This window comes from Haliaeetus leucocephalus, unplaced genomic scaffold, assembly GCF_000737465.1.
Source record: "Haliaeetus leucocephalus isolate CR32 unplaced genomic scaffold, Haliaeetus_leucocephalus-4.0 Scaffold722, whole genome shotgun sequence".
NCBI lineage: Eukaryota > Metazoa > Chordata > Aves > Accipitriformes > Accipitridae > Haliaeetus > Haliaeetus leucocephalus.
Genome location: NW_010973158.1, coordinates 179,898 through 206,780, shown reverse-complemented (window position 1 = coordinate 206,780; position 26,883 = coordinate 179,898). Strand labels below are relative to the sequence as shown.

Here is a 26,883-nt window from a genome sequence, read left to right as displayed (position 1 = left end):
GAGACTAAAAGATACATATTCATCTAAATGAAAAGGATTCCAAACACAGGTTTCATGAAGAAAGACAAGGTGTTACATGACACTTAGCAGCTGGTGACAGGAAATCTCGTGTCGTGGTTTAACCCCAGTCCCAGCCAAAACCAGCACATCTCCTAACACACAGCACATTCTGGGCAAGTTTCAAGAACATCAGAGAAGCTGGAAGTGAAGAATTACCAACCATCTCCATCCATGTCATCATCACAAGCATCTCCTTTCCCATCACCATCTGTGTCCCTCTGGTCATTATTCAGGACATTGCGGCAGTTGTCACAAGCATCTCCAAAGATATCTTGGTCGCCATTTCTCTGGTTAACATTGGGAGCCAAGACACAGTTATCCTGCAAGAGACATAGATCCAAATCAGACATGAACCGGGTCCAGAATCTTTAATTTCTACTTCAGTAGATTTATATAACTCTTGTATTTATTTCTACTTCCACAAAAAATTATTACTGTGAGCAGTTTGACATTTTATGTGAATATCGGCTATGGATCAGATTTCACTGGCTACCTCAAGGCTCTGCTTTGAACCACACTGTGGGAACCCTAAACATAAACACCCAGTATCACAAGGCTTTATTTATAACTTTGACTTCTGATTCTCATTTTGGAGACATCCATGGTGAGTAACCTGTTTTGGTGCTCTGGCTTCCTTACATGGTCCTTCTCAAAAGCTGCAGTTCAGAGACCCTGACAAGGTTTGTCAATGCTTTTGGTGAAAGGCCGTTGCCCCCTTCTGGTAGAGACTCAAACCAAAGCTGAAACACTTGGAACAGGACTCGGATGCAAAAGGGTCCAAGTTTTTTTTTTTTTTTTTTTTCAACCAAGCTGCTGTTGACTCTCTAAGACCGTCAGGAGGCATATGGACAAAACTTTATTTCAAAATGGTGTAAACTTTCCTCTCCTATCTAGCACACTGTGACCTCATCCTCTTGCCCACACAGAGGTAGAACAAAGCTTAGCAACAATATAGAAGTTACTTGATTGCGAAGGTACTGAACCTGCGTATAGATTTATAGTTGAAGAGGGATTTAACATCTTTCTTTGTATAACATTAATAAAACCAGTTGCTCCAAGCTACCAGAATTTAGGGTTGGCCTCTGTGGCAAAACAGCCTGAGACAGACCTGTAATTGCTAGTCTGCCCTAGCTCCACATGGACATTTGTGCTCTGGACAGGGTGTTCTTGTTGTCTTCCTTGGAAATGCATTAAGCAATACCACAGAAGTATCTTAATGTAGAATAACAGTGGGCATATGAGGATACAGGATGAACACAAAAGAGCTTCTACAGTCTGAATTTATTCTGATACATTTTTCAGCAGTGCACCCACATGGAAATCTCTTTCACTTTGAGAACGATTCAAAGCTTTTTCAAGTTACCGGCAAGACACTTATTAATTTATGTGGGTTTTGGATCCCTCATAGCATGTGATGTTAGGTCAACCTGCTCTTTAAAAAGAAAGACACTAATGCAAGTAATGTTCCTGAAGGAGAGCGTAACAGAAGGACACAAGTTCTGTATACAAAAAGGTCTAGAATTCAATGCTAAAATATAATAATGGAGCATACACTGGTGGGATTTAAGGCTGGGTGAGACAGCCTGGGTATTTTAGGTCTTATAATAGCGAGCATTACATAAAAGAAAAAGACAGGATTTAGAGAGCTGCTGACAGTGATGGGTATGGGATAATCTGTGGCAAATATTAGTGAGCCAGATTTCAAAATCACTGCCTATTGCATAATGTGAAATCCTTCTGTTTGCACAGAGCCCTGCACCCTGATCTATACACAGCACCTGCTCATTGGGAATGCCATCTCCATCTGCATCGTCATCACAGGCATCTCCTATCCCATCACCATCGGCATCTTCTTGTCCAGAGTTTGGGACAAATCGGCAATTGTCCTAGAGAAAAAAAGAGACATGTCTTGCATTCTATAAGTAAACTGGATGCCTTCATAATTTGAAAGAATTTTTCTATTATTGTTTTAATTAATCAATTAATCAAATTAAATACAATTTATCCAGAGGAATTCAGTGACTTGAAAAAATATTTTTCAATACATCTAGTCGTGTTTCTTCCACTCTTTCTCTTCACCCCTTCATGTTCTGAATTACTGCAGGATTGAGAAAGAATTTCTTACCTTTCTGCAGTTTTCAGCAGAGCACAAGAGTTCTTCGTTAGGGTAGCCATCAATGTCAACATCTTTTCCACAAATATAACCATCACCAGCCCAGCCAATGCCACACTATCAATAAAACACGATGGTAGTACTACCAAAAGGTTAATGAGTCACTGTAGGAATATCCAAGAGGGAAACCCTACATCAGACTTGAAAACACTAACATACAGAAGGCATGGACAGACACTGAAGTACAATGAGGTACATTTCAGCATGTTTCTACGTGGAAGGAAAATCTTTGTTTCAAGCTCTCTATAACTACGCACAGCTAGAAAGAGCCAAGACTTGATGTTAAATGGAATGTGTGCCTGCAACACCTTATGATTTCAGTGGGAGCTATAGATTTCTTTTAGACACTGGTCAGGAATAAATTTTGGTTCTTCACCTGCAGGTGGAGGAAAAGAAAAGAGGAGACCTAGGCAGAATATGCACCTAGCATCTCAGTAAGGGGCCCACAGTTAGATGGGATGACTGTGTTTTGTTCAGTATCTCAAGAGTACATCTGCAACTAGAGGAAGTTTTAAGAGAAAACTGTGCTAACAGTTACTGTTTGCATCAGCAAGCAAATCACATACATCTGCACACAAGTTTCTCCTACCCAATTAAGTTGGTATTGTTTCAAAACAATGCCTAATTTGTGTTGTAACTGAAGATACATGCATAGACCTGCATGTCACACTCTGGCCTCCCCTTAAAATGAGGACTTGCCTAACACAAGTATCTAGGCATCTTCCCATTACAGCATGCACTTAAAATATCCTAGATTCTTCTTTGAAATAGATGTACTTAAAAATGAGACCAAAGCAAGTGCCAGCAAAAGCACACACTGTATCCAAATTTAGGATGCAGGATTAATCTCTTGCTTCCACTTGCAAGCTGGAAAAACGAAGTAATATACTTCGGTTAGACTCTTACAATGAAAGTTCATATGCCACTTGGTGCTCCTTTGCTCCCACGCCTGGAAAGCACAGTACAGCCTACCTTGCCTAGAATCTGTGGTCTCACTCGGAAAAATACCATCTCTATCAGCAGGCAAATACAGGCACATTGGGTATGCAGAGAGGATCCCTAGTTACAGCTATGTAGCTGAGCACCAGGAGAGGAATTTGTCCTTGTGATGTCTTCTGTGGAGTGACACTTGACAGGCCTTTCTGAGGACACTATAGAAAGTCTATAAAAGCCATTCCCAAAAGATCTAATTACACAGACACAGCAAATAATGTACATAAGTATGGCTGCGTTACAGACATATTACAAGAAGAAAACAATTGCAAGATAGACTCAGGCCGGTTATTTTTGTAGCTGGTCTGAGCCAGTGTGCCACAATCTGGTTAGATCACCCAACTATCTAAAATGACCACAAAGGCTTCCTCAGTTCCAGCCGAAAAAAGGCTACTTTTCACTGTACAAATGCATGAATTTGTGAACTCACAATACACGTCACCTCTCCTCTCCTCTCCTCAATACAACGGGCATGGACACTGCATGGATTGAGGGCTCGATTTCTGCAGCTCCTCTCAGCCTGGCATCCCCTGGCTTGGTCTCCTATATATCCTGGTTTGCACTGGCCACAGTGGTAAGACCCCTGTAAGAACAAAAATTTACTACCCAACCTTTTAACAGGACTTCTTTTTCTTTTAAAGCAAGCATGTGAGCAAGATTCATGTCACACTGCTTATGCTGTGCAACTGTAGTTTTTCATCGATTGAGGCCTCCTGCACTGTGAACAAACTTTATTTTCTTCGTGAAATTCAGGTTTGGCTCCCACAGTGCCTGCTGGAAAACATGCTCAACTCTCACCTGTTTAGACCAGCCTTTTGTTAAGCCAGAGAAAAGTCATGTAGCAGCAAAAGCTTCTTCATGATGCCTTGTCCCTGCCAGAACCACTCTGTGCTGCTTCCAGTGGCCAAAACTTTGTGTAAAATTCTAGCACCTGCCTAATCAGTTTGGATGCTCTTATTTCAGCGTAAAGCAGACCCATCACTTATCTAAACTCAACTGGGCACAACTTTTAATCAAAGAGAGACAAGAAAGTTCATCACATCTTTGTCCCATTTTATTTATTTGAACTTCAATGTATTTAAGTCAACTTGAGCTAAATCTTTTTCTTCAGAAATGAATTCAGGAGTTGAAGACACAGTCATCCTCATTTACACTGCAGTAAGAACATCCATGTAACCTTTTGCAGTGGTTTACCTAGATGCATACATCTATGTATTTTACATTTATGCCACTCTCTTGTGTAAACAAACCCAAAGGAGCTAAGACAAGTAATCTCAGTGTGTGCTGAGACAATCACTATGAGAGATGTAAATGGATAAATGCTGATAAGAATGAGTCTTCATGCATCTAATGTGGCTTTTGTCTCTATCTCACATACTTGTAGATTTGTAACCTATAACATAAAAATTAATTGAAAACAATCTTTTTTCCTTATAGAGAATAATTATTTTTGACACGTCAAGGAACAGAAACAGGCAGATCTCTGTAAAGCTTGTGCATCCATCCCTTTTGTGAAAGTGAGGTGCTTCACACAACTTCACTGTTCCTGTACAAAGCCTGTTGGAGGAACTGTGAGGATTGTCCCAGTCCACCATGATAGAGAGATACATTTACTACTGTCCTGGTTTCAGCTGGGATAGACTTAACTGACTTCCTAGTAGCTGGGACAGTGCTATGTTTTGAGTTCAGTATGTGAAGAATGTTGATAACACTGATGTTTCCAGTTGTTGCTAAGTACTGTTTAGATTAAAGTCAAGGATTTTTCAGCTTCTCATGCCCAGCCAGTGAGAAAGCTGGAGGGGACAAGAAGTTGGCACAGGACACAGCCAGGGCACCTGAACCAAACTGGCCACGGTGTATTCCATACCATGGGACGTCCCATCTAGTATAGAAACTGGGAAGGGGGGGCGGGGAATCACCGCTCGGGGACTGGCTGGGTGTCAGTCGGCGGGGGGTAAGCAATTGCCCTGCGCATCATTTTTACATTCCAATCCTTTTATTACTACTGTTGTCATTTTATTAGTGCTATCATTATCATTATTAGTTTCTTCTTTTCTGTTCTATTAAACCATTCTTATCTCAACCCACGAGTTTTGCTTCTTTTCCCGATTTTCTCCCCCATCCCACTGGGGGGGGTGGAGCAAGTGAGTGGCTGCATGGTGCTTAGTTGCTGGCTGGGGTTAAACCACGACAACTACCCAACTGGGCACTATTTTTGTCCTCTGTTCATAGCTTAATTCCAAATTTAAACTCTGTACTGTCTGCATACTTTCAGGCTGAAGATGAAGATATACAGATGATCGAAGAGTAAAATAATCACTGGGCCGTGCAAATGGTATGGCCTATATAAAACACACCAGCCCGTGCACTTTCTCTTAATGGATGCCAGGGTAATATCATCTGGAGTCTGCTGAATTTGCTCAGTATATTCCATCCTATATCAAGCCCTGGTATGCATTAAAATAGCCTTTAAGGCAACACTTCCAGACCAAACTGTTTCTAAAGGGAGACAGGAGTAAAAAACCCACACTGCTCTGTTTTGACAGATGGCAGGCCACTTGTTGCCCTGTGCAAACAGAGCCTGATGGCCTCCTGAAGAGGACTAATCATGTCTAGTCATGCAGTAAGATACAACATGTGACAGAAATGTTCTACATATTAAAAAAAAAAAAAGAGAGAAACATATTGAACAGTGAAAGCAGTCCTAGAAAAACAAGGTTATTCAAAAGAAAAGCACACCACTTTGAACACTGCTGGTAGCCTTAACAGCACCTAGCTGCAAAAAAGACCACCTTTACACCTGCAGGATACTTTTAACCCTTCTCTTGTTACGGAGAAAGCCTGCTCTGTGGAGCCAGCTACAGCAGAACAGCATTTGACAGTGCATAAGTGGCACGTACAGGACAACCAGGCGATCAGGCCCAGTCAGCACGGGTTTATGAAAGGCAGCTCCTGCTTGACTAACCTGACCAGCTCCTCCTGTGACAAGATGACCCACTTAGTGGATGAGGAAAAGGCTGTGGATGCTGTTTACCCAGACTTTACTAAAGCCTTTAACACTATTTCCCCACAGCATTCTCCTGGAGAAACCGGCTGCTTATGGCTTGGACGGGCATATGCTTTGCTGGGTAAAAAACTGGCTGGATGGCCAGGCCCAAAGAGTAGTGGTGAATGGAGTTAAACCCACTTGGTGACCAGTCACAGCGGGTGTTCCCCAGAGCTCAGTTTTGGGGCCAGTTCTTTTTTAATATCTTTATCAATGATCTGGATGAGGGGATTGAGTGCACCCTCAGTAAGTTTGCAGATGACACCAAGTGAGGTGGGAGTGCTGATGTGCTTGAGGGCAGAAAGGCTCTACAGCAGGATCTGGACAGGCTGGATCGATGGGCCAAGGCCAACTGTGAGGTTCAGCAAGGCCAAGTAAGTGCCGGGTCCTGCACTTTGGTCACAACAACCCCATGCAGCACTACAGGCTTGGGGAAGAGTGGCTAGAAAGCTGCCCAGCATAAAAAGACTTGTGGGTGCTGGTCGACAGCCAGCTGAATGTGAGCCAGCAGTGTGCCCAGGCGGCCAAGAAGGCCAACGGCATCCTGGCTTATATCAGAAATAGTGTGGCCAGCAGGAGCAGGGAGGTGATCGTCCCCCTGTACTGGGCACTGGTGAGGCTGCACCTCGAGTACTGTGTTCAGTTTTGGGCCCCTCACTACAAGAAAGACATTGAGGTGCCAGAGTGTGTCCAGAGAAGGCCAATGAAGCTGGTGAAGGGTCTTGTCGTGGTTTAACCCCAGCCAGCAACTAAGCACCACGCAGCCTCTCACTCACTCCCCCCCCATCCAGTGGGATGGGGGAGAAAATCAGGAAAAGAAGTAAAACTCCTGGGTTGAGATAGGAACGATTTAATAGAACAGAAAAGAAGAAACTAATAATGATAGTGATAACACTAATAAAATGACAACAGTAGTAATGAAAGGATTGGAATGTACAAATGATGCGCAGGGCAATTGCTCACCACCCGCCGACACCCAGCTAGTCCCCGAACGGTGATTCCCTGCCCCCCCCACTTCCCAGTTCCTAAACTAGATGGGACGTCCCATGGTATGGAATGCACCGTGGCCAGTTTGGTTCAGGTGCCCTGACTGGGCATGAGAAGCTGAAAAATCCTTGACTATAGTCTAAACACTACTGAGCAACAACTGAAAACATCAGTGTTATCAACATTCTTCACATACTGAACTCAAAACATAGCACTGTACCAGCTACTAGGAAGACAGTTAACTCTATCCCAGCTGAAACCAGGACAGGTCTAGAGAACAAGTCCTACAAGGAGCGGCTGAGGGAACTGGGGTTGTTTACCCTAGAGAAAAGGAAGCTGAGGGAGACACCTCCTCAGCTGTGTGAAAGGAGGATGTAGTGAGGTGGGTGCTGGTCTCTTCTTCCAAGTAACGAGTGATAGGACAAGAGGGAATGGCCTCAAGTTGCGCCAGGGGAGGTTTAGTTTGGATATTAGGAAAAGTTTCTTCACCAAAAGCGTTGTCAAGCATTGGAACAGGCTGCCCAGGGAAAAGTTTGAGTCACCATCCCTGAAGGTATTTAAAAGACGTGTAGATGTGGTGCTTAGGGACACAGTTTAGTGGTGGACTTGGCAGTGTTAGGTAAATGGTTGACTTGAGGATCTTAAGGGTCTTTCCAACCTAATTGTGTCTATGATTCTGTGATTCTAAATGAAAGGTCCAACTTGCTTCATAGCATTAAAATGGTTGTACACCCCTTCTATTTGATCCTAACATCTTTCAAACCATTTCTACTTTTGCTATGCTTGCTCTCCTGGATTTAGTATCTATGGGTATTAAAAATGTTGTACCAATTGCAGGTCTCCTCCTCTCTGTACTTATTTAGAGGGGTATCTGGTACTGTCTAAATACCCTAACAAAGTGGAGACGTTACTCCTATAAAAAGAGCATGCAGGGGAACAGCTTGCTGCAGCAGTTCCCAGGCAGGAGAGATGAGGGGAAGCAAAGGTTAAAAATTTCAGAGGAGGTTCCTTGCAATAACATACTCATAAACACACATAACTGGATGGTGTGGAAAGAAGAGTTCCTGCTGTTCCTCAGGCAAAGTTATAAGGATACAGCTCAGACGGACATGTTAACAACAAATCAAGTATTGATTTTATTACTAGTCAGGAAAAGAGGAAAGGATTCTTTGGGTTAGATGAAGCCAACAAAAAAATTGTATTATTCAGCTCTTCAGTCAGAGCCATAAATCCAGTGCTAGCCTCATGGAATTTTAAAACAATCAATTTTTTAAAGCCACAAATGAAAAGGTACTTACCAAAGTGTTTATGCAATGGGAATTTGGAACACAGAGTCCAAGTCCACCATTCTGACATTCATCAATATCTAAGCAGACCTAGCAATAAAACAGATCAACATGTAATAAAAACAATGTCAATTTGAGATCCAAGTCTGAAGAAAGGCCACTAAAGTTTAAGTCTAGGGAGGAGTCATAGCCTCTCCTGAAACCGCCCTCAGAATGACACAGACATACCCATAGGCTAAGTTTCCAGTGGATCTCCAGATACTTGTAAACCCTGAAGAGACACTGTGATACAGCAAATTTCAACCTTAGGATGGCAGAGTTTAGACAAGAACTACATTCCCCTTGTAGGGTGCTTCAGGACATGCAAAAAATGACAGTAGAATAGGCTGTTTCTATCATACTTTTCCTAGTTCAAAGCCAGTTTACGGAAATCAACAGAGCTTCCTTTAAAATTGATCAAAGATACCTGTGAAGATAATGACATTTTTTCTTGTCCCCATACCAGTCCTGAGTATTAGACAGACTATTAATACTGCCATTACAGCTAAACAAACACAACTCAGACCTTCTAATTGAAGCACTCTGAGCTCTGCCTAACTACACAAGGCAATTATGGAATGACTGAAGTATAAATAAAATGCAATACAGATGCATTGATATAAACCAGCACCTTGCAATGGCGGTTGCCACAGGGATGCTGCCACTCACCTGCTTATTGCTCTTGGCGTAGCTCAGTCCTACCCCTTGCACAGTTTGTCCTGTATATCCTGGGGGACAGGTCTCACATCGGAAACCTGGAGCAGTGTTCACACATCGTACTCCAGGGAAGCAAGGGTTGTAACGACACTGCAAAGAAAGAAATGAACCGAGCACGTTTGTGCTTCAGTAACATCCAGACTCTGAATATGTGCACACACCTCTCAGTCAAAGGCAATGCGACATGCAATGTCTGTATGTCTTCTGTTCAGAGCTGGCTTACAGAGGAAACAGTCTCTGCAGGTATTTCTGACCCCAGAAGGTCTTCAGCTATCTCTGTAATTTAAGCAACATTTGCAATCTTCCATTATAGCCTGCAGTTGATGCCCTAAACTCTGATCCCCAATCCATCCTTTTGCTGGGCAGGTTTATCTCCCTTGGAGGCTGAGAGCCTCCTGGAAGGGTCCAGACCACAATATCAGGAAAGCCGTGTAACTCCAACCCACCAAATGGTCCTGTTTTGTACACACAGAAGTGGCAGCAGCATTTCCCCTCATTTATATTTGGGCAAATCTCATAGCCAGAAGTAACCCAAACATGAGCCAGATGAGCAGGGATGTGTCAGTGGCACCCACACATTTCTAAACCAGAGGCCCACAGACAACCCTCAGCACTTCTCCCAAAATACCACATGCCCACAGCATCACCCTTGGCCTGAAGACAAAATTCGCTTCATTGCCTCAGGTGGTTATACGGAACAGCTGTAACACATTTCACTGGCCTTGTGGGTGCCAGTTTGGGAACCACATCATGCATTACTGCCTCTCCAATATCAACACTAGCTGTTAGGTAGTATTTGTAAGAGTACTGAAAACATCAGCATGCCATAATGCTGCATATGGCTCAAAGCCAACAATAAATAAGAAACATGAGAAAGAAATATAGAAGAGTTTTAAAAATACGCCATCCCCCCCCCCCCCCCAGCTAACAGAAAAACATCCTCAAGATGGAGGGAGAACAAGCCAAAAGATATCCACCTACAACAAACATACAACTTGTAACCAAACACACACACAAGGGAGCAAGAAAAGGTATGTTTAATATCAAAGCATGTTTGACAGAGATTTGTTAGAAGTAGGTCCACGAGCATAAGGAAAATGTAAAATGTAGGACAGACATTTTGTGCTCCTTATTTGCTACGGCTTTTGTATTGTAGGCAGCAGAGGGCACTCAAATTACACCATACACAGAGCAGAGCTGCAGCTCCCAAGATACAGGCATCAGTATGTAAAAGTAATGTCTTCAAATTGGTAATGAATAAGGGAGCATATTGCAGAAATGCTAACAGCCTCAGAAAAGATGATAGCAGCTCTTAGTGAGGAAGCTTCTAGATTTGTCTTTATCAGAATTTGTACATTAACTTCTTTTTAAATGCCAGTTATTAGGAAATACAGAAATAGTTTATACAGTAGAAAGGTGCTCCCCAGATGAGATTGCTGAAGAGGTTTAAAAAAAAAAAAATTACTTTCCTTCTTAGCCTCAGCTAACTCAGGAAAACAAATAATATGACCCATCCCCTCTTATTAGACAATGAAAAGCTATTGCCATTTATTATCTCTTTTTTTCTCCTCTGCGCAACCATTAGTGAAAATCCAGCTGTTAAAGGAGATGTTTACTGGTGAACAAAACCACACCAGACTAGGTGGCATTTTAATAACAGCATCCATGTGAAGACCTCATATAAGCAAGACTGTATCTCTGTGATACCATTTTGGCAAAATTTCCTTGCTGTTTCTAATGTGAGATCAGGTCTGCTATGTGGAGTGGTTGCAGGAACATGAAGGCACGTCAGTCTCCAGTGGCAGAGCCTGAATGCTCACAGAAAACTATGTTAATGTCAGGACAATACAGATCAGTCTTGGTTTGTTTTCCCACCACTGCTGTCATGGATAGAGTTGCTCCAACCCTGAAAATGGCAGGGAGGAGATTATTGCCATGGTCTGCCTCAGTCTGGGTATGGCTCAAGAGGTGGAACCCGTCCATACTGGTGGGCTCCACCTAGGCTGGCTTGAGTCTCTCACCAATGTTGTCTGTGGCATGAAATTTGCCACAGCTGTCTCAGCTTCACTTCTTGCATTCACATTTCAGAGCTTCACCTCCAGTTTTTGCACCTTCTGTTGCAGCAGACACAGTCCATGTCACGTCAGGCAAAACAAAAGACATCACCTAAAAATCAGGAAACTGCCACACTTAACCCACTTTCTCTCCACAGTGTTTTCCACAGACAGATAGAAGTTGGGCACATTGCATGCTGTCTGCTGATAGCCTACAGGAGGGAGTTAACCAAAGGAGCAGTCAAAGAACATCTCCTGTTGGCTAAGAAGGAGAAAAAAGGAATTGCTTTTGCTGTTTTACATCATTAGGCAGGTACATTGGTAGTACCGTGTTATCCACAGGCACAGTTAATGACCTAATTCTCCTGGCTCCCTAATGTACTATATGCAGGTGCTTTTCCACAAAACTCACCAAAGAGTAATGGCAAAAATCACCACACAGAAAAAATGCGGTGAAGCTGTAAGTGGTTTTGGTTTTTGTGTTCTGAGTTAGTGTCACATTCCAATTAACACAGGTTTTACTTAATTGTTTAAGATATTGTAAATTTATTAACTCAGTCCTCAATACAAGCAAGCTCTGAATTTCTAACATACTGCACAAGGAAAAAAAACAGACTTAAGTCGACATTATCAGCTTTCAACACAACCATAAAGAAGCAAAAGGAACAATAACAGTAAATGTTTATTTTCTTTCATAGATTTTAAGGTAAGGCTGAAAACATGGCTCCAGTTTGGGTTGAAGAGAAAACTTTGGTCTCCAAGGCTGGTTCACTACAATTTAAAGAAATAAAGCCCATAGTGACAAGAAGTGCTTCTGCAGCCTGTAACAGAAGCTACTGCATCTTCTTGTAGAATAGAAACAACTACATCAAAAGCTTGGTTTGGTTGGGCTTTGTTTTTTTTCAAACATTAAACTTCTTTAAGTGACTTCTCAACTCACCAGGGTATTTCAAGTTTTCACACACACAACCTCCATAAAGTTGCAGCAACAGCAAAATACAGAGGTAGAATCAAATCAGAATGAATTAATATTCACTGTGCAAGCAGTCAGCAAATCCTAAAGACAGCAAGCATCAGCAATCCATTGATATGTATGAAACAGTTGCTTTTTAGCTCCCCCCCCCCCTTTTTTTTTAATTCAGTGAAACTCACTATTTTACCTCGTCAATATCTGAGCAGGTAACTCCATTTCCCGTGAGCCCTTCAGGGCAGGGGCCGCACTGAAATCCCTCTGCTGTCTCCACGCACCTGACTCCCCTGAAGCAGGAATTAACTTCACATTTGGGTTTACTGCGCCTAGGAAGCTGAGTTGGAAAATTCACAGTTCCCAAACCTTTAATGCAGAAAGAATAACAGTTTCAGCAATTGAAAGAAACATCCATCATGGCTTTCAGCTGGCAGGCGCTCTGAGGAGATCCCCAAGACGCTGCACAGCAGGGGCTTCGTGGTTCTGCGCTGCACTGCTACCAGCTGTGACTTCATGCTGGGAATGGCCCAGCAGCTTGCTGCATCCCCAGACAGGGGAAATTAAGGCTATTCTGTTAGGTCCACGTGCTTCTCCTGGCTACACTTGGGAGCCCTCCTGCTAGGTTAGTCCCAGCACAGATCGGCTGCTGGCCAGGGGAGGAAACTCTGAAAGCCAGCAACCTCAGATAGCCCAAGGCACTTGAGTGTGATGGTACAAGGCATTTCTCTGTCTAAATCGGCAACACTATCACTTCATAAGAAAAACAGTGCCATGGTTTCACAAAAGCATATCTGACGGACTACAAATAATAAAGAAAGAAGCAGCAGCAGCTGGCAGCCCACTAACATGCAGTAGGACATGCAGGTACACTGGCTTAGGTGCACAGAGACCAGCCCTGAGGAAAAGCAAGGTTTTCTGAGACTCTGGCAGGTGCTGAACCTTGGTACTGATGCATGCAGGATTTAAAGATGACTTCTTTGGCACTTACGCATAAAGGTTTACATGGCTGGAGCTCAACTTGAGTTTTGATGAGGCTGACAGACTGGGAGAAGAAATAACTAAAAGGGCTGATGAGTTTAAGGCCTTTTGCCCCACTCAGTGAGGGAGTATTTTGGTTTTTATACTGAGTGCATATGTGTCCTGATTGTCAGTTGTGTAGGAGGGCTATGCAGTGGCATTTGGGAAAGCACTTATTTCTTCCATTTAGTGAAAAGATGGAGACCATCTTTTGGGTCTTACTGCTGTTAACCAGTGACTGCCTACTCAGAATCAGACACCTTTCAGGTGGACTGCAGAGGATCTTCCTTAGACCGACAATACCAGCTAAAGCAGAGCATGATTCCTCCCTTGTCCTACTAAGACTGTTCATGAGATACCTGGCAGGCAATGTCTCCCTCCCCAGGAACATGTGGCACAGCTTTGTGGCAGAGCGAGAACAGACAGTACAGGGTGAGTAGTACTGCTTGGTTTAGTGGAGTTTTATCCCCCAATACGTGATTGCCATGTCTACGGAAACGGAAAGCTTTTTCTCTAATGAAAATCTATTTTAAACTTGTGTCCAATACATCTGGAACTTTGGACACAGTATTTTTAAAAAAGTAATTCTTAGAAACCACATAAAGCTGATGCAATCAATACTAGTTTTAGAACGACTGTACATCTCATCTGGCTGCCTTTTACAGGCAATTAACAGGAATACTTACCACATGCTTGGCACTCAGCTATGGTATTTCTCAGAAAAGTTGTTTCTTTGACCTTGAGGATATAGAAAATAAACATTATTTGGATACACGCAGCTCCAGTTTGTACGTGGCTGCTAGAAGAACCATCATAATTTTTCCCCAGGATGCTACTCAAAGCATGCAACATAGGTACTCTATCTCAAAATGAAATGCTCTTTGTACTCCATAAAATTAAGGACAGTGATAATGGTTGTACTTTAGTTCAGTCTTCATCAACAGGACCTTTAAGAATGACATGCTTAATTAAAGGCATGGGCCACCAGCAATTCCAGTTCTGACACTCACCAACAAGTGGTACAAAAGTAATTTCAGTTCTGTGCAAGAGATCTCTCTCTATCTAACAATGGGCTAGGATGGCTACTCTAGTTCCTCCCCACTTAAGACACTAGATTTTCTGGATCTGAATAAGCAAGTCCCCAACACTTCCACATTCAGTGATCCTCCGCAATGAGCACAGGGTACCAGGACCTATATGGTTATTTCTTCTCCATGGTGTTGTGCCTCTGAGGCAATGAACTCTACCCAGGAGTTTATTGCTTATATGAATTCTGCCCTGACTCTATCAAAAGTGGCAAGCTTGGGGTATTTCACACTGAAGCCTTTATACAGTACCTGTTGTCTGAGAAGGTCTTTCACGTCTCCCAGTATTTGGTTCATCTGCATCATCTGACCCATCAGCTGCCTATTAAAATCACCTGCAGGGAAACAGCAATGAAAAAGAGTGCACAATGCACATAACTCCCCTCCATTTGCCATGATAATTTCTGCAATACAAGATGGAAACACTGTGAAGAGCCAAGGAAGGCAGACATTACTGTTACTTAAGCCCTGTAGGAACCCTTAAAGAAAGAGTGATTTGCATGAACTCAAGGCTTTTCTGGACTGAACTCCACTATATACCACAGTAACAGGCAAAGCAGAAACCTCTCCACAGAGAGAAAAGCAGTGTGTGATTTTTTCACCACTATTTCAGTGTCAAGACTCTCTAGTAAGACCTAACAACACTGGCAACTAATGCCACCAGTGTTACCAGTTCCCCCCAGGCCTGAGACCTGCAACCCTAAGAGAAACCTCAGGATTTCAAGACTGGGGTTTTGTGATAACGCATTTGGGACAGGGGGCAAGGCCGGCGCATGATGTATCCCTGCATGCAATGGATAGTCACCCTCCATAAGTGTAATCCATGTCACCAGAATGGATTCCTGCACACTTTTCAAAGTGAAGTTGCCCTGCTTTCTGAGCAAGCTCACTATGCAGCTCTGACCATGCATCAAGAGTGCCTGCTCTGACGAAAACAGCGCATTTAATACCTGTGACAGTCATTTGGCTTTTCTTCCAAAAGGCAGCTCATCACACTGTACACAAGTTTAATGGCTGCATTTGCTTCTGGGGGGCGCAGAGTTTGTAGTGACCACAAAACATCTACTCAATGTGCTATGAACTCACACCAAAGCCAGTTCTCAATACCAACTAACAAATTAAAGACCTCTGAGACAAGACCAAAGTTACATCTGTAATGAGCTATAAGGAAGGACCAGAACCAACCCAGGATCTTCACATGAGACTCTTATCCGTTAAACGAAACATTAGTTTTGACCCAGTGACAGAGGAGAAGCAGAGAGCATGTTTAGTAGCACAGTAGCTTGTAGTAGTTTCTGTTTGTAGCTCACTTCCGAGTTTGTAGCTCTCTTGAGCAGTTATTTGTTTACTTCTCTAAGTCTGTATGTCAAAACAAATTTCACAAATACATGATTTTTTAGGTTCTGAGCAGGCAGGATATTTTGATATTATGTCCAATAGCTTCAGGGAGGTTTATTCATGTGCTACTTTTGTGAGTATTGAAAGCTTATACGAAAAAATGCTTTTCTTAATGTTTACCTCATTGTTTTGTACTTCAAAGCATGTCTAACTGTTTCCAAACATTCTAGCGGGAACTGTCCAACTCCTCACATACTACGTTTTCTTAATTTCAGATTTTATCATCAAAACACTGAACCAGTTTAAAGACTCAGGAACCACCTGTTCCAGAACCTGCCTCTGTTCTAGTCCCAACCTTGTCTTATTTTTATTTGGGAGGAAGGCAGCAGGACTTAATATCATGGGTATTTCAGAATCCCATAGCGGAACTTGGCACGCAGGCTGTTGGGACAGATGCTGGGGTCTGTTCTTGTTTTGCTTGGTTTTTTTAAACAAAGAATGGTTTAAGCTCTATTGATTGAGATCTGAAAAAAAATTCTCAAGATTTCAGATACTGTTTGTTGGCTAGCATCTAAATCAAAACCAGATCTATTCCGTACAGTTATGTTTTGCAGATTGTTAAACTTTAAGGTGGACTAAAAGGTTATACTGCCATGAACTACATGTCCTGTTTGCAAATGTAGACAGCAGAGCAGAAACAGATGATTGACTCCCCAAAGTTGGTTTTTTTTCCCTCTTCCATTTAAAGCCAAGTCCTACGGTAGGCCCCACCTGCAGCAGAATGACCAGTGATCAGTGGTAAGAACTCAGAGAGGCCTTTCAGGGAGCTGTTGGTTCACAGTATATCGTGGGGTGGCTTTTCCCAGGAATAAGCAGGGTAAGCAGAAGGTACAGCCTGAAGCTATACCGTTATCTGGTCCTACCATATAGTCTCTCTCATCCATACCCCACCTACTGAAGCAACTCCCCAGTTCAACTAGTCCCTAGCTCTATACTCTAGAGTCAGTAATAACCTAAGCAACAGAATGGCTTTCACAGCAATAATTAAACTCAGAGACAGAGCTGAACAATAACTGTCCAACAGGGAACCGAAGTCCCTTAGCATGCTTATTCTCTGTGAGCCTGAGGTCGTGTCAGGAAGCTACTCTGTCTTTCTCTTCCCAGGACCTTGCAGTATAGAATCATAACATGGTTTGGGTTGGAAAAGACCTTTAAAGATCATCTAGTCCAACCCCCTTACCATGGCAGGGGCATGTTTCACTAGGTCAGGTTGCTCAAAGCCCCATCCAATGTGACTTCAAACACTTCCAATGATGGGGCATCCACAGCATCTCTGAGCAACATGTTCCAGTACAGGGCCTTGGATTTAGAGCAGGAGATCAGCTTGTTGCACAGCTAATTGGCCCAGGCAGGGCAAACATACAAACACTAGCTTGTGTAATTGCAGGCCACAGTGAAATGCCTCATAGATACTTCTAGCTCTCTTGGGAGCAATACTGGTTCAAGCACCCCACTTGCCGCCATCCAGCAAAGTCAGACTCCTGAAGTGTCATTCAAAGAGATTGTGGTTGCTTGGCCAGAGATCCAGCCATGATTAAAGTATGGATGATGGGTGATGAGAACAGTTTCCTGTCAGCCCATAATCCTCCACCAAAGAAGTCGCATATGCAAGTTGCACATGGAATTACAAAGAGGCAGGTTTGAAGTAAACAGAAGGAGGTATCTCCTCAGACATGTGATTAACTTCTTGCCAGGAGGCATTCTTGATCATGCATTCGAAACTGACTGGACAGATCCATGGAAGGAAACACGTATCGAGTACAAAACACAAAAGACTCTCATTCAAGAGCGTTGTATACCAGGAACTGCTGGACAAAAGGAAAGCATTCAGGGAAATGCACACTGTAACTCCACTGTCTTACACTCTTGCCCTTGGGTCTATATTGGCACACTGTCTCTAACAGTAGCTAGGTTAAAAGAATCTTTGATCTGGTGCAACGCAGGTATTTTTTTTTTACACTATGTCAGGTTCAGGTACCCTACGTGAACTAGATGACCTCCAAAGATCCCTTCTGACCTGAATGATTTCATGATGATGATTACATGCAGCATACTAATTTCATCTACCAAACCCAGTGTATCTTGCACTGTATTTTCCTACCCACATAGGAAGATCCAGATATACATGTTCAACCTCTGTCTGATCATCATATTCTCATCTACACTTCTTAGGTGTCTCAGCCTCACAGAGGGTGAGAGGGAATGCTGCTGCCGCAACAGTGAGCAATGACCAGGCACACAGTCAAAGCCACGTACAGTTACTTGAGTCCAAAGATCTCGCAAGTATTTTCCAACTAGTATGAAAACGCATGCTTTTACCAAGGTGCATAGGTGTCACACCCCTATGCACAGCTACAGCTAAGCATTTGCATTCCAGCTTTTTCTGGCTGAAGGCAAAATTGTGGTTATCTGATATATTGCTCCTGTAAAAGGGCATCATGAAGCATATACAAAGTGCAAGGCAGCTGAATTAATATTGTTGTTGGAACATTTGCACCTTTTCCTTTGGTGGATTTGACTATGTGGACTTTGAATATAGCCATGTGAGGTTTACTATTATTATTATTATTATACTAATTCCACTTGAAGGTTATAAGCAACTGAATTTGAGAAGCTCAGCCAAGCAGAGGCAGCCAGGGAGAGACAATATCTCTCTGTATTACTACCATTTGCATTATTGATTAATGAGCAAAAATTTCCAAATGAGAAAGCTGCAAGCTTTCAATCTGGAAAGCTGACTCGGAGCTGTGAGTTTTCCCAGGAGGAAACACTGGATTACCCTTTCCTTCTATGTGCAAATGCCTGTTGATTTAGGGAAAAAGAGAGACCTTTCATGATAAAACTCTATTTTTTGCCTAGGTGTACATATGTTAAGAAGCAATAAAACAGAAGCATATGCAACTGAGTATTTACACAGCTAAAAGGCAAAACAGATTCTGTTATTACTGCACACCACTGATGCCTATATTCATGTAATGGACCCAGGGTGCTTTCATATAAAATTTGTGTACCTTGTCTCTATTCTAATCAAAAGTAGCAATGCTGCAGGGTTGGGTTTGGCAGGGGTGGCAGGAAGGGTATAAGAGAGAGAACTTCTCATGGATCCTATTTCAAACCTTGAAGTCACTTTTTTTCCCCATGGTTGCCACATACTAACATATTACAAGCACAGGGTGAACCCATTCTTCTCCCTCACACCTGCAGCAGAAGGCAGATAGACAGGGACTAGGAAGGGGTACAGATGGGGCAGTCTATCCCAGGTTTGCTGTGTGGAGAGGTTAGAGAGCACCCTCACCCATCACAGGGGACTGCACCCAGCCCCTGGCGACCTGCAGGAATCCCAGTAGCCTCAGCTCTTTCCTTTCCTCCCTGTTCCCAGCTCAGTCTCCACAATGCCCAGCACAGGCAAAAAAAGAATTGGGTTTGGAGCAGATTTCCAGACCAGCAGGTGACAAAAGGCTCAGCTAACTTGCAGCAGGACTACTGGCTGCCTTGTAAAGGCTTTTCCCACGCAGACCCACAGGCTCTGTAGCCATAGCACCAACATGCTCTGCAGTCTCCTGTGTCCTTCTTCACACCTTGTTCCTCCCCTCTTTGGGACACTCCAGTGATCAACAAGAGATGAATACTGGCCATGTGGATAAGTGCATTGATAGGTCTTGCTACTCTGTCCATCTACCTGTTTTCATAAAGCCTGTAGCAGCATATCACACTTAGGACTACCTCCTGCCTGCAATTGTCTGCAATTTGAATACTTAAAATATTATTAAGCTGACACAAGCAGGTCACAATCACAAAAGTTTGTCTTCCAAATTAGGCTAAAAAGCCTCTTTTAATCATTACAGACTCCTCCTTCACTAGGACAACTCCTCATTGCTTTATCATCAGCAGCAGTGACCATTCTCTCTCCAAACTGAGCTGTTTCTAAAACATTTACAGGAAATTATCATGGTTGTAACTCAGTCAAACAATTGTTATTAATTGTCTATACAGCTTCTCCAAATATTTATTATTCTTTAATATTCATCACACTAGCTTCTTTGCACTGATATCCTAAGGAAGAACATTAACTTCTGGTTGCAGACCTTACCAGTGTACTGAGGAACAGGCTCAATTTGTTGAAGAAAACAATCCTGCAGGTTTCCCACTTGGGCAAGCGTTCCTCCAGTTACCAGCTTCAGCTCATCTAGTGTATCCTGGACTCACAAGAAAAACAGAGCTCACAATTCTGGTACAACAATGGAAAAAATGTGAAATATCAGACAAAGTAAATTAATCTTCTAAAGTGGTTGTCCATTTCCTAAGCATGCAGGGCTCCTATACACTCACTCCTTCAGGACCACCCATCACCATCTGAACCTCAATAAAATCCCTAATCTTTGCCTTGCAGATTTTCACATAGCTATGGTTTTATTTTGAAATTTTTTTGTTTACTATTCCAATTCATAGGATCTCACATACCAGGAAGTTCACACATTTTTATATCCATGGCATATAAGAATGATTTTTTGTTGTTGTTGAACTGAATCCAAAGCAGTTTTCCCCACTTTGTCCGCCCCTCAAACAGGTCAGGAATGTGGGCACCTCAATGATTCTCCATATAAACAGGCTCATTTTCAAGCCTGCAGTGAAACGAAACAAGGGGGCAACCTTGGGGGCAGAATGCCTTTGCACCTTCTAATGCATATTTTGCATTAATGATGATGGAAGATGCTTGTGGAAGATACTGTTTACCTTGGACTGCTGATACAGAGATGAAAGGAAGCTAAGCCAACCTCGCAGACAAAGGAGGAAAAGCTATTGTAGTCAAATAGATAGGGGTTGGACTCTCACACCAGCTGAGTCGCCCCCTTCTTTTGTCTTTTTAGCCCATGTGGCTTATCATGAAGAGGAAAGCCACATACATAGCCAAGCATTGCTCATACTGAACAGCTGTAAGAAGCTGATGAAGAGCTGCACTTACTGTATCAGCTAAGTCCTTGCAAGAAGTACAATCCCCAAGAAACACACAGACTGAAGTGAGGGAGGCAGTAACTTATTTTTTTTAATAAGCTAAAAATTGTGTTTAAAACTAATAGCATAAGTATTACTGGGTTTAATGAAGCTAAGATTTCACCTGTTCCATAAGGAACTTATATTTACATTTATTTCACAAGTTAATAGTCAAGTATTACTGAAGCACCATTGTACAGAGCTTGGCTGCTGCGAGGGCTGAGGTCTGGATTCAGTGATCCAGAGGATCCCTGGTGATCCCTCTAAGTGCTCAGCCTGCTCCCAGTTTTCCCACTCACCTGTGGCTTCTCCTGGAAAGTGCGCAACTCTACTGCCACAGACCTCTGAGACAGCGCTGAAAATGCTTTTGGCAGGTCCTGAATAGCACCTACTTGCAGGCAGTCCAGATATAACTCTATTGTGCTCGATCCCTGCTGCAGGCCACTCAGCCACAAGATGACAGCATGGGGTTTCCCGTCAGCCAGCTGAATGTTGCTAAAGATCACCGAATTCAACCTCCCATCACTCTTCAGATAGCGCAGCACCACTAGTACAAAATACACAGAAGGACTATCAGAGTGTAGCAGATAACCCAAGGCTGATCAAGGAAGATCCTGTGGAAATCTGCAATTGCTCTGGTGTTTTTCCACATGTCAGCTTTTGTAAATTCATCCCATATGCAGATATAAATGGTAATAATAAATGGGACATTGACTGTCAGAGCAGGATTACCAGGACTCTTGCATGACTTGTGAAGCACTGCTGCCTGCGCAGCGTTTTCCACTGCTTTGTCCAGGCCTCTAACTGGCTTAACCAACGTCACCTTACAGGGTGTAATGTGCTAAAATACACGTGGTAAAGGTGAAGGGTGTAGCAAACAGCCTGCAGCCAGCAGGCAAGTACATTACCTGATAGACCTAGAAATACTCTGTAGCAGAAATGTACAACTAGAAAAATCAGTTTCAGTGATGCATATTGCATTCAGTGAAGCCATCTGACTGTATCCAAATGTGTCATTACAGAAACCAAAGGAAGCATGATTCCAAGCCAATAACCTGCATTTCTCTGTAACAAATAGTAAGTAAAAACAAAATGTAATGCAGAAAAGACATATTCCACCCCTAAAGATGACTAAGCCCCCTCTCAACAAGTTTTTAAGGCATTAGTGAATGACCTACTTGATAATTCATGCAACAAATTGTCATTTTATGAAGTAAAATGCACCATCAAAAAACACAACAGCAAACAAAAACTCTTATGCACTGCGTAATATTGAAAAAATGTCTCTTTCCTAAGGAAATTGGATCAGTAAGCTAGGATCTGCAAGCTAAATCTCTTATACCAGCTAGCTAGTTCTCTCCACAAAATCTCTCCCTGGCTCTCCGAATGCGTATCTTCAGAAGCAATGAGCTGAGTGCATCTAGACAGCGTATAACTACTCTACAATATTAGACAGACCTTGTTTCAAAGATCCCACTGATCACCAGCCTGCATATGCCTTATTTCTTCATGATAATGGTTACGTGCATTGAGGAGCCAAGCTGCACAGCTGCTGGGCACCTAAAGAGTTAAGTGCTGGCTCTTGTGAACATCTGTTTGAAGTTCACAGAGGGCTACTACTGTTGGATCAAGTAGGAACTCACAAATACTCTGACCTTCAAGAAACACCTACATTAACATGAGGTCAGCTGAAAATTGTGGATATAGTGGAGGGAAAAACTCTTATCATCTTCAGAGCTAATAACACCTACTGAACTCATCCCATTTCTATTCATTTAACAAATTATCTTCCCACCTCTCCACTACTAATGTACCCTCTTTGATGCTGTGATACCTCTGTTTGTCAGTGACCTTCTGAGTTACTGGGTACATCCTCCCTACTATTTTTCTAATTGCTCAGTCTAATGATTAAAAGAATCCAGATTTATACCAGCATGAGCAGGGCAGGGTATGTCTCCATCTTTAAAGTCTACACTACTGTTAAAGTCTCAGCAGCTGTGATCAATATCAGGAATGTTTTCACTGCTGTCTATGTCAAAACACTGCCAGCGCTCATATTTCCACAAAGGTGTATGAGGTCACCAGTAACTTGCTAAAAGGTAGCGTTTCTTGGCAAACTCAAAGATCTGGCAAGGCAGAGTACATTGCAGGCATTTTACTTATATGAATGCTATCCACGCCTGCTCATATGAAAGCAAGGTCTTTGGATCTGGGCTCTGCGTTCGGAGTGACCAAACGCAGCAGTAAGCTAGAGAAAGAAAGAGGAGATGGTGGCAGGGCCCAGAACAGACCCTGCCAGAATAGTTTCAGGACAAGAAGCAGTCTGGCTTGGAAGGAGGATCAAGTATTCCTTCCTCAGCCAAAGCCAAATATCCATCTGGTAAAGTAGAGTAGGCTTTTGAAGGGAGATTTTGCTGGACCACAGCCTCTGCCTCCATAAGATTTAACTCATCCAAGCCCCTGCATTATATATTTGCTGCTACGATATTCTACACTGACATTCATGAGAATACCTGGCTCACCCATATTGTTTAAGAAACAGATTTTCAATGAAACTCCTAATTCTGCCAGTAAATAGGAACTGCTTCACAGAATTGTTAAGTTACATCACTTTTATGCACTTACCGCTGTTTGTTCTGTAATGCAATCATTCAAAAAGGATAAGAAACCCATGGATGCTATTTGCCTCTGAAAAGTAAGTTGGTCTAACCAAAACAAGTTGAGCAGTTGCCCAGTAACAGATTGTGCTCTAAAAACATTTAGGTGTTATGAGCATTTTACCATCAGGTATACCACAACAAAACCAGAACATGAGCAAACCATTTGGAAAACAGCTCTCAAATGTGACACTTTAAAGGAGAACCAAGGCTGCTTTGGCCTACTTAGATCAGATTTGGGTGCTTAAGCAGAAATACCATGCAGAGGAAGGACTATGCAGATATGCACCCTTCCAAAACTGTAGATATTTAGACCCTTCATTTTGCTAAGAAGCCAACATTGGCTCACCACTTAAGTAATGATCTCCAGTCTTGAGAGGATCACAAACAGCCCTCACTCTCCATACTCTCAGCTCACATGACGATCTCCTGGATGGGGTTTAGCTTACTGTATGAAGTAGCCATATGGCACACTTGACAATTCCAGAGAAATCACCCATGAAAACTCTGCCTACTAGTCACATGCTGCCATATGACTTAAACAAGGTGCACTAATGCAATAAGCAGGCAAAGAGACCTCCATGGAACCGCCTCGCTGCAAAAAGCCTCCCTCTGTTTGATCAGACCTTTACAACAGGTAGGTTACAGAGGTCCCCCATACACCCAACACTGGTCACTGACAGTAGAATTTTTTTCATGCTGCCTATCTACATGCCACCGTCCTGTCACAGATACTTCTCAAATACAACACCAACATACTGAGGACAAAACCAAAAGAAGCCACATAACTTTCCACCAGAAAGCTTCTTTAGTCTGTTAGTTAAAGCGTATCAGTAACAATCAGGCATGCAGGTACTCTTGAAAATCAAGAGAAGAGTTTGATATGTTCAAACACACATATTTGTGTGTATACATATGCATTCTTATATATAACATTTGCACACACAATTGTGTGTGTGTGAGAGGGAGAGAGGGAGTATGTGTGATCTATCATTTATTTAGCAATTAGGTAAGTCAGTGTTAGGAATTGTATGATGCTGATAAGGCTGTGTGACCACATCTTAACTACACCCAACACACACATAGCACAGAAGTTCTTCTTCCCCGAACTCAGAAGGATTGTGGCAGACCTGATAAAACTACCAGTGTTTTATCTAACTCATTCCCCTATATTTTCCAAGCAAAAGATGTGCTTTTCTTTCGCATATAGAATAATTTTCCTATGTATAAACTGAAATTTCTCAGTAGAGTTTCTCAGTATATTGGACTCAGCTGCCTGATTACAACGTTTGCAGCAGCAAATTATCATAGCAGTGGTGAAGTCAATGTAGCAACAATAATTTACATTATTCGACAATTTTTCGCTGAACCTTGAAGTTGCAATATATCCTAGATCTGGTCTACAGAGTAACAAAAGCTCTCCATTTCTAAAAGTCTGCTGAAGTTCCTACTCTGAATCCTGGTTAACTAATTTCAATAAACAGAGAACAAACACTTTAATTCACCCAGAAGATCCCGTAAGTGCTAGGAATGTTTGTCTTGCATAGTCACATCTAACCTCCAGGGTCAGCAGAACAAGAACCTGCCTTTCATATGCATGAGGCGGCATGTGCATGTGTCCCTCACATTCCTGAGTAATCAGAACCAGTGATTGTCCCAAGGGGAAAAAGAAAAGAAAAGAAAAAAGAAATTGACTCTTTTCTCAGCATTGCTCAGAGCAAGTGCCATGGCAGAGTGGAGATACCAGCTGACTGCCAGGTCAGCTTCCCCTGGCCAAGAGAGAGCAGTATCCAGCGAGAGAAAGGAGAGACAAGGGGAGCGAGAGGGGATGTAACTAACACTTTTCCCTTGTGAGGGGGGGCCTAAGCGGTGACAGCATGCAACAGGAATGACTCAAGCACAAAGGTTAATCACACAGTTTTCAACATCCATCTGTGACACACCAATAACTATGGATCCAACACTAGTTTTCCCTTACATAGTCCAAACAACTCACCTTTATTCATCCGTCCCATTACCGTAAATTCAAAATACTTGCTGTTGTCAGCAGGCGAATACAGGCCAAATATGGTGGCTGTGCTCTTTGGCTGCAGTTTGAATGTTGAGAGCAAGTACACTTCATTCACCGCAGGATCGCCAAATGCTTGTTGCAAGAAGTTCGTTACCACTCTCTTGTTGGAATACGGAAGAAGATCAAAAACTGAAAAATAAGCAAGTTTCAACAGCAATTTATATATAATAATGACCAAAGAAGAATGTAGTCTGAAGCCACCCACTGAAGATTGTGCACTCTTCACTATTTCCATGTGGATACTTTAAAATGAACCCAAGTTGTCCTACCTAAAATAAATAATATGACCACAAAAATTACCAGTATGAAGATCATCTTTAAAGATCTAGTCCAACCTCCCTGGCATTAGCAGGTACATCTTAAGCAACCTGATCTAGTGAAAGATGTCCTTGCCCATGGCAGGGGGACTGGACTAGATGATCTTTAAAGGTCTCTTCCAACCAAAACTATTCCATGATTTTATCAAAATATCATATAGATTGTGTTGCAACTGATTATCTCTTAGCAACTTTTTTAAAAAAGGAATTATTGATAAATTACTGACATAGAAATATCTAGTCTTCAAATTGAGGTACTCAAATATTTTCAGGTAGATGTCTAAAATTCTTCTCTTCTGAGGATGCACCTCAACAGAAACCTTTTTAACTTGTTTCTGCTTTCATAAATTCAGATGCTTGGGTTCACATTTCAATTGGTTGAGGATCCAGCATCAAAATTTTCAGACATATTTCCAGTGTACTTATCCTAAGAACCATTTTGATGGTATTTGCAGGGCACCAATTAGAATGCTAAAAAGCCAGGTAAGCAATATGAAGTTCATAACCTCATTCTCACTTCACTGACTTCTGAGAAGATATATATTACATAAATAAGATTCATCTTTCCCTTCTGGCACAGATAACAAAGAAGGACAGGCCTGACAAAAAAAATAACCTGAAGGCATAGTGAAAGCTGTTTCAAATTTTTCTTTTAATTTTTGCATGATGCATCAGTAAAGAGTCTAAGATTATACTCATATGTGTCAGCTACCCCCCTTATGGCACTGAAACAACAAACCGGGTGTTTTCTCCATGAGCCTAAATCTATGATGTCTCCAAACTCAATAAACTATTCCACTAGGTTTCTTGATAATCTCCTATTTCAACCCACTGCTATTAAAGCAGTGTGTGTGTGTGTATATATATATATATAAAATACCCTTCCAATAACATCTGATAAATGACTATGCACAAGTGTTATTTACATATATGGGTATATTTAGCCATTTTATACCACTGCCACTCCATAGGCCTATCATAGCTGGGCCATATTTTTCTCCCATACCAGCACAATACTGTAGAG

General features: G+C 42.3%; 1 protein-coding gene across 1 annotated transcript in view; it reads right to left on the bottom strand.

Annotated features, from left to right (window-relative positions):
- The window catches only part of THBS4 (thrombospondin 4), a 34,055-nt gene extending 8,483 nt beyond the window's left edge, over window positions 1-25,572 (bottom strand). The window contains exons 1-12 of the mRNA XM_010580584.1: window positions 25,468-25,572; window positions 21,114-21,361; window positions 19,913-20,018; window positions 14,677-14,759; window positions 14,026-14,077; window positions 12,516-12,688; window positions 9,254-9,391; window positions 8,558-8,635; window positions 3,657-3,809; window positions 2,186-2,290; window positions 1,839-1,946; window positions 221-380 (exon numbers count right to left, since the gene is read on the bottom strand). Of these exons, the coding sequence (XP_010578886.1) occupies window positions 221-380; window positions 1,839-1,946; window positions 2,186-2,290; window positions 3,657-3,809; window positions 8,558-8,635; window positions 9,254-9,391; window positions 12,516-12,688; window positions 14,026-14,077; window positions 14,677-14,759; window positions 19,913-20,018; window positions 21,114-21,361; window positions 25,468-25,486 (1,423 nt within the window). The 5' untranslated portion in view covers window positions 25,487-25,572. The remainder of the gene's footprint in view (window positions 1-220; window positions 381-1,838; window positions 1,947-2,185; window positions 2,291-3,656; window positions 3,810-8,557; window positions 8,636-9,253; window positions 9,392-12,515; window positions 12,689-14,025; window positions 14,078-14,676; window positions 14,760-19,912; window positions 20,019-21,113; window positions 21,362-25,467) is intronic.
- Between the last annotated feature and the right edge of the window lie 1,311 nt (window positions 25,573-26,883).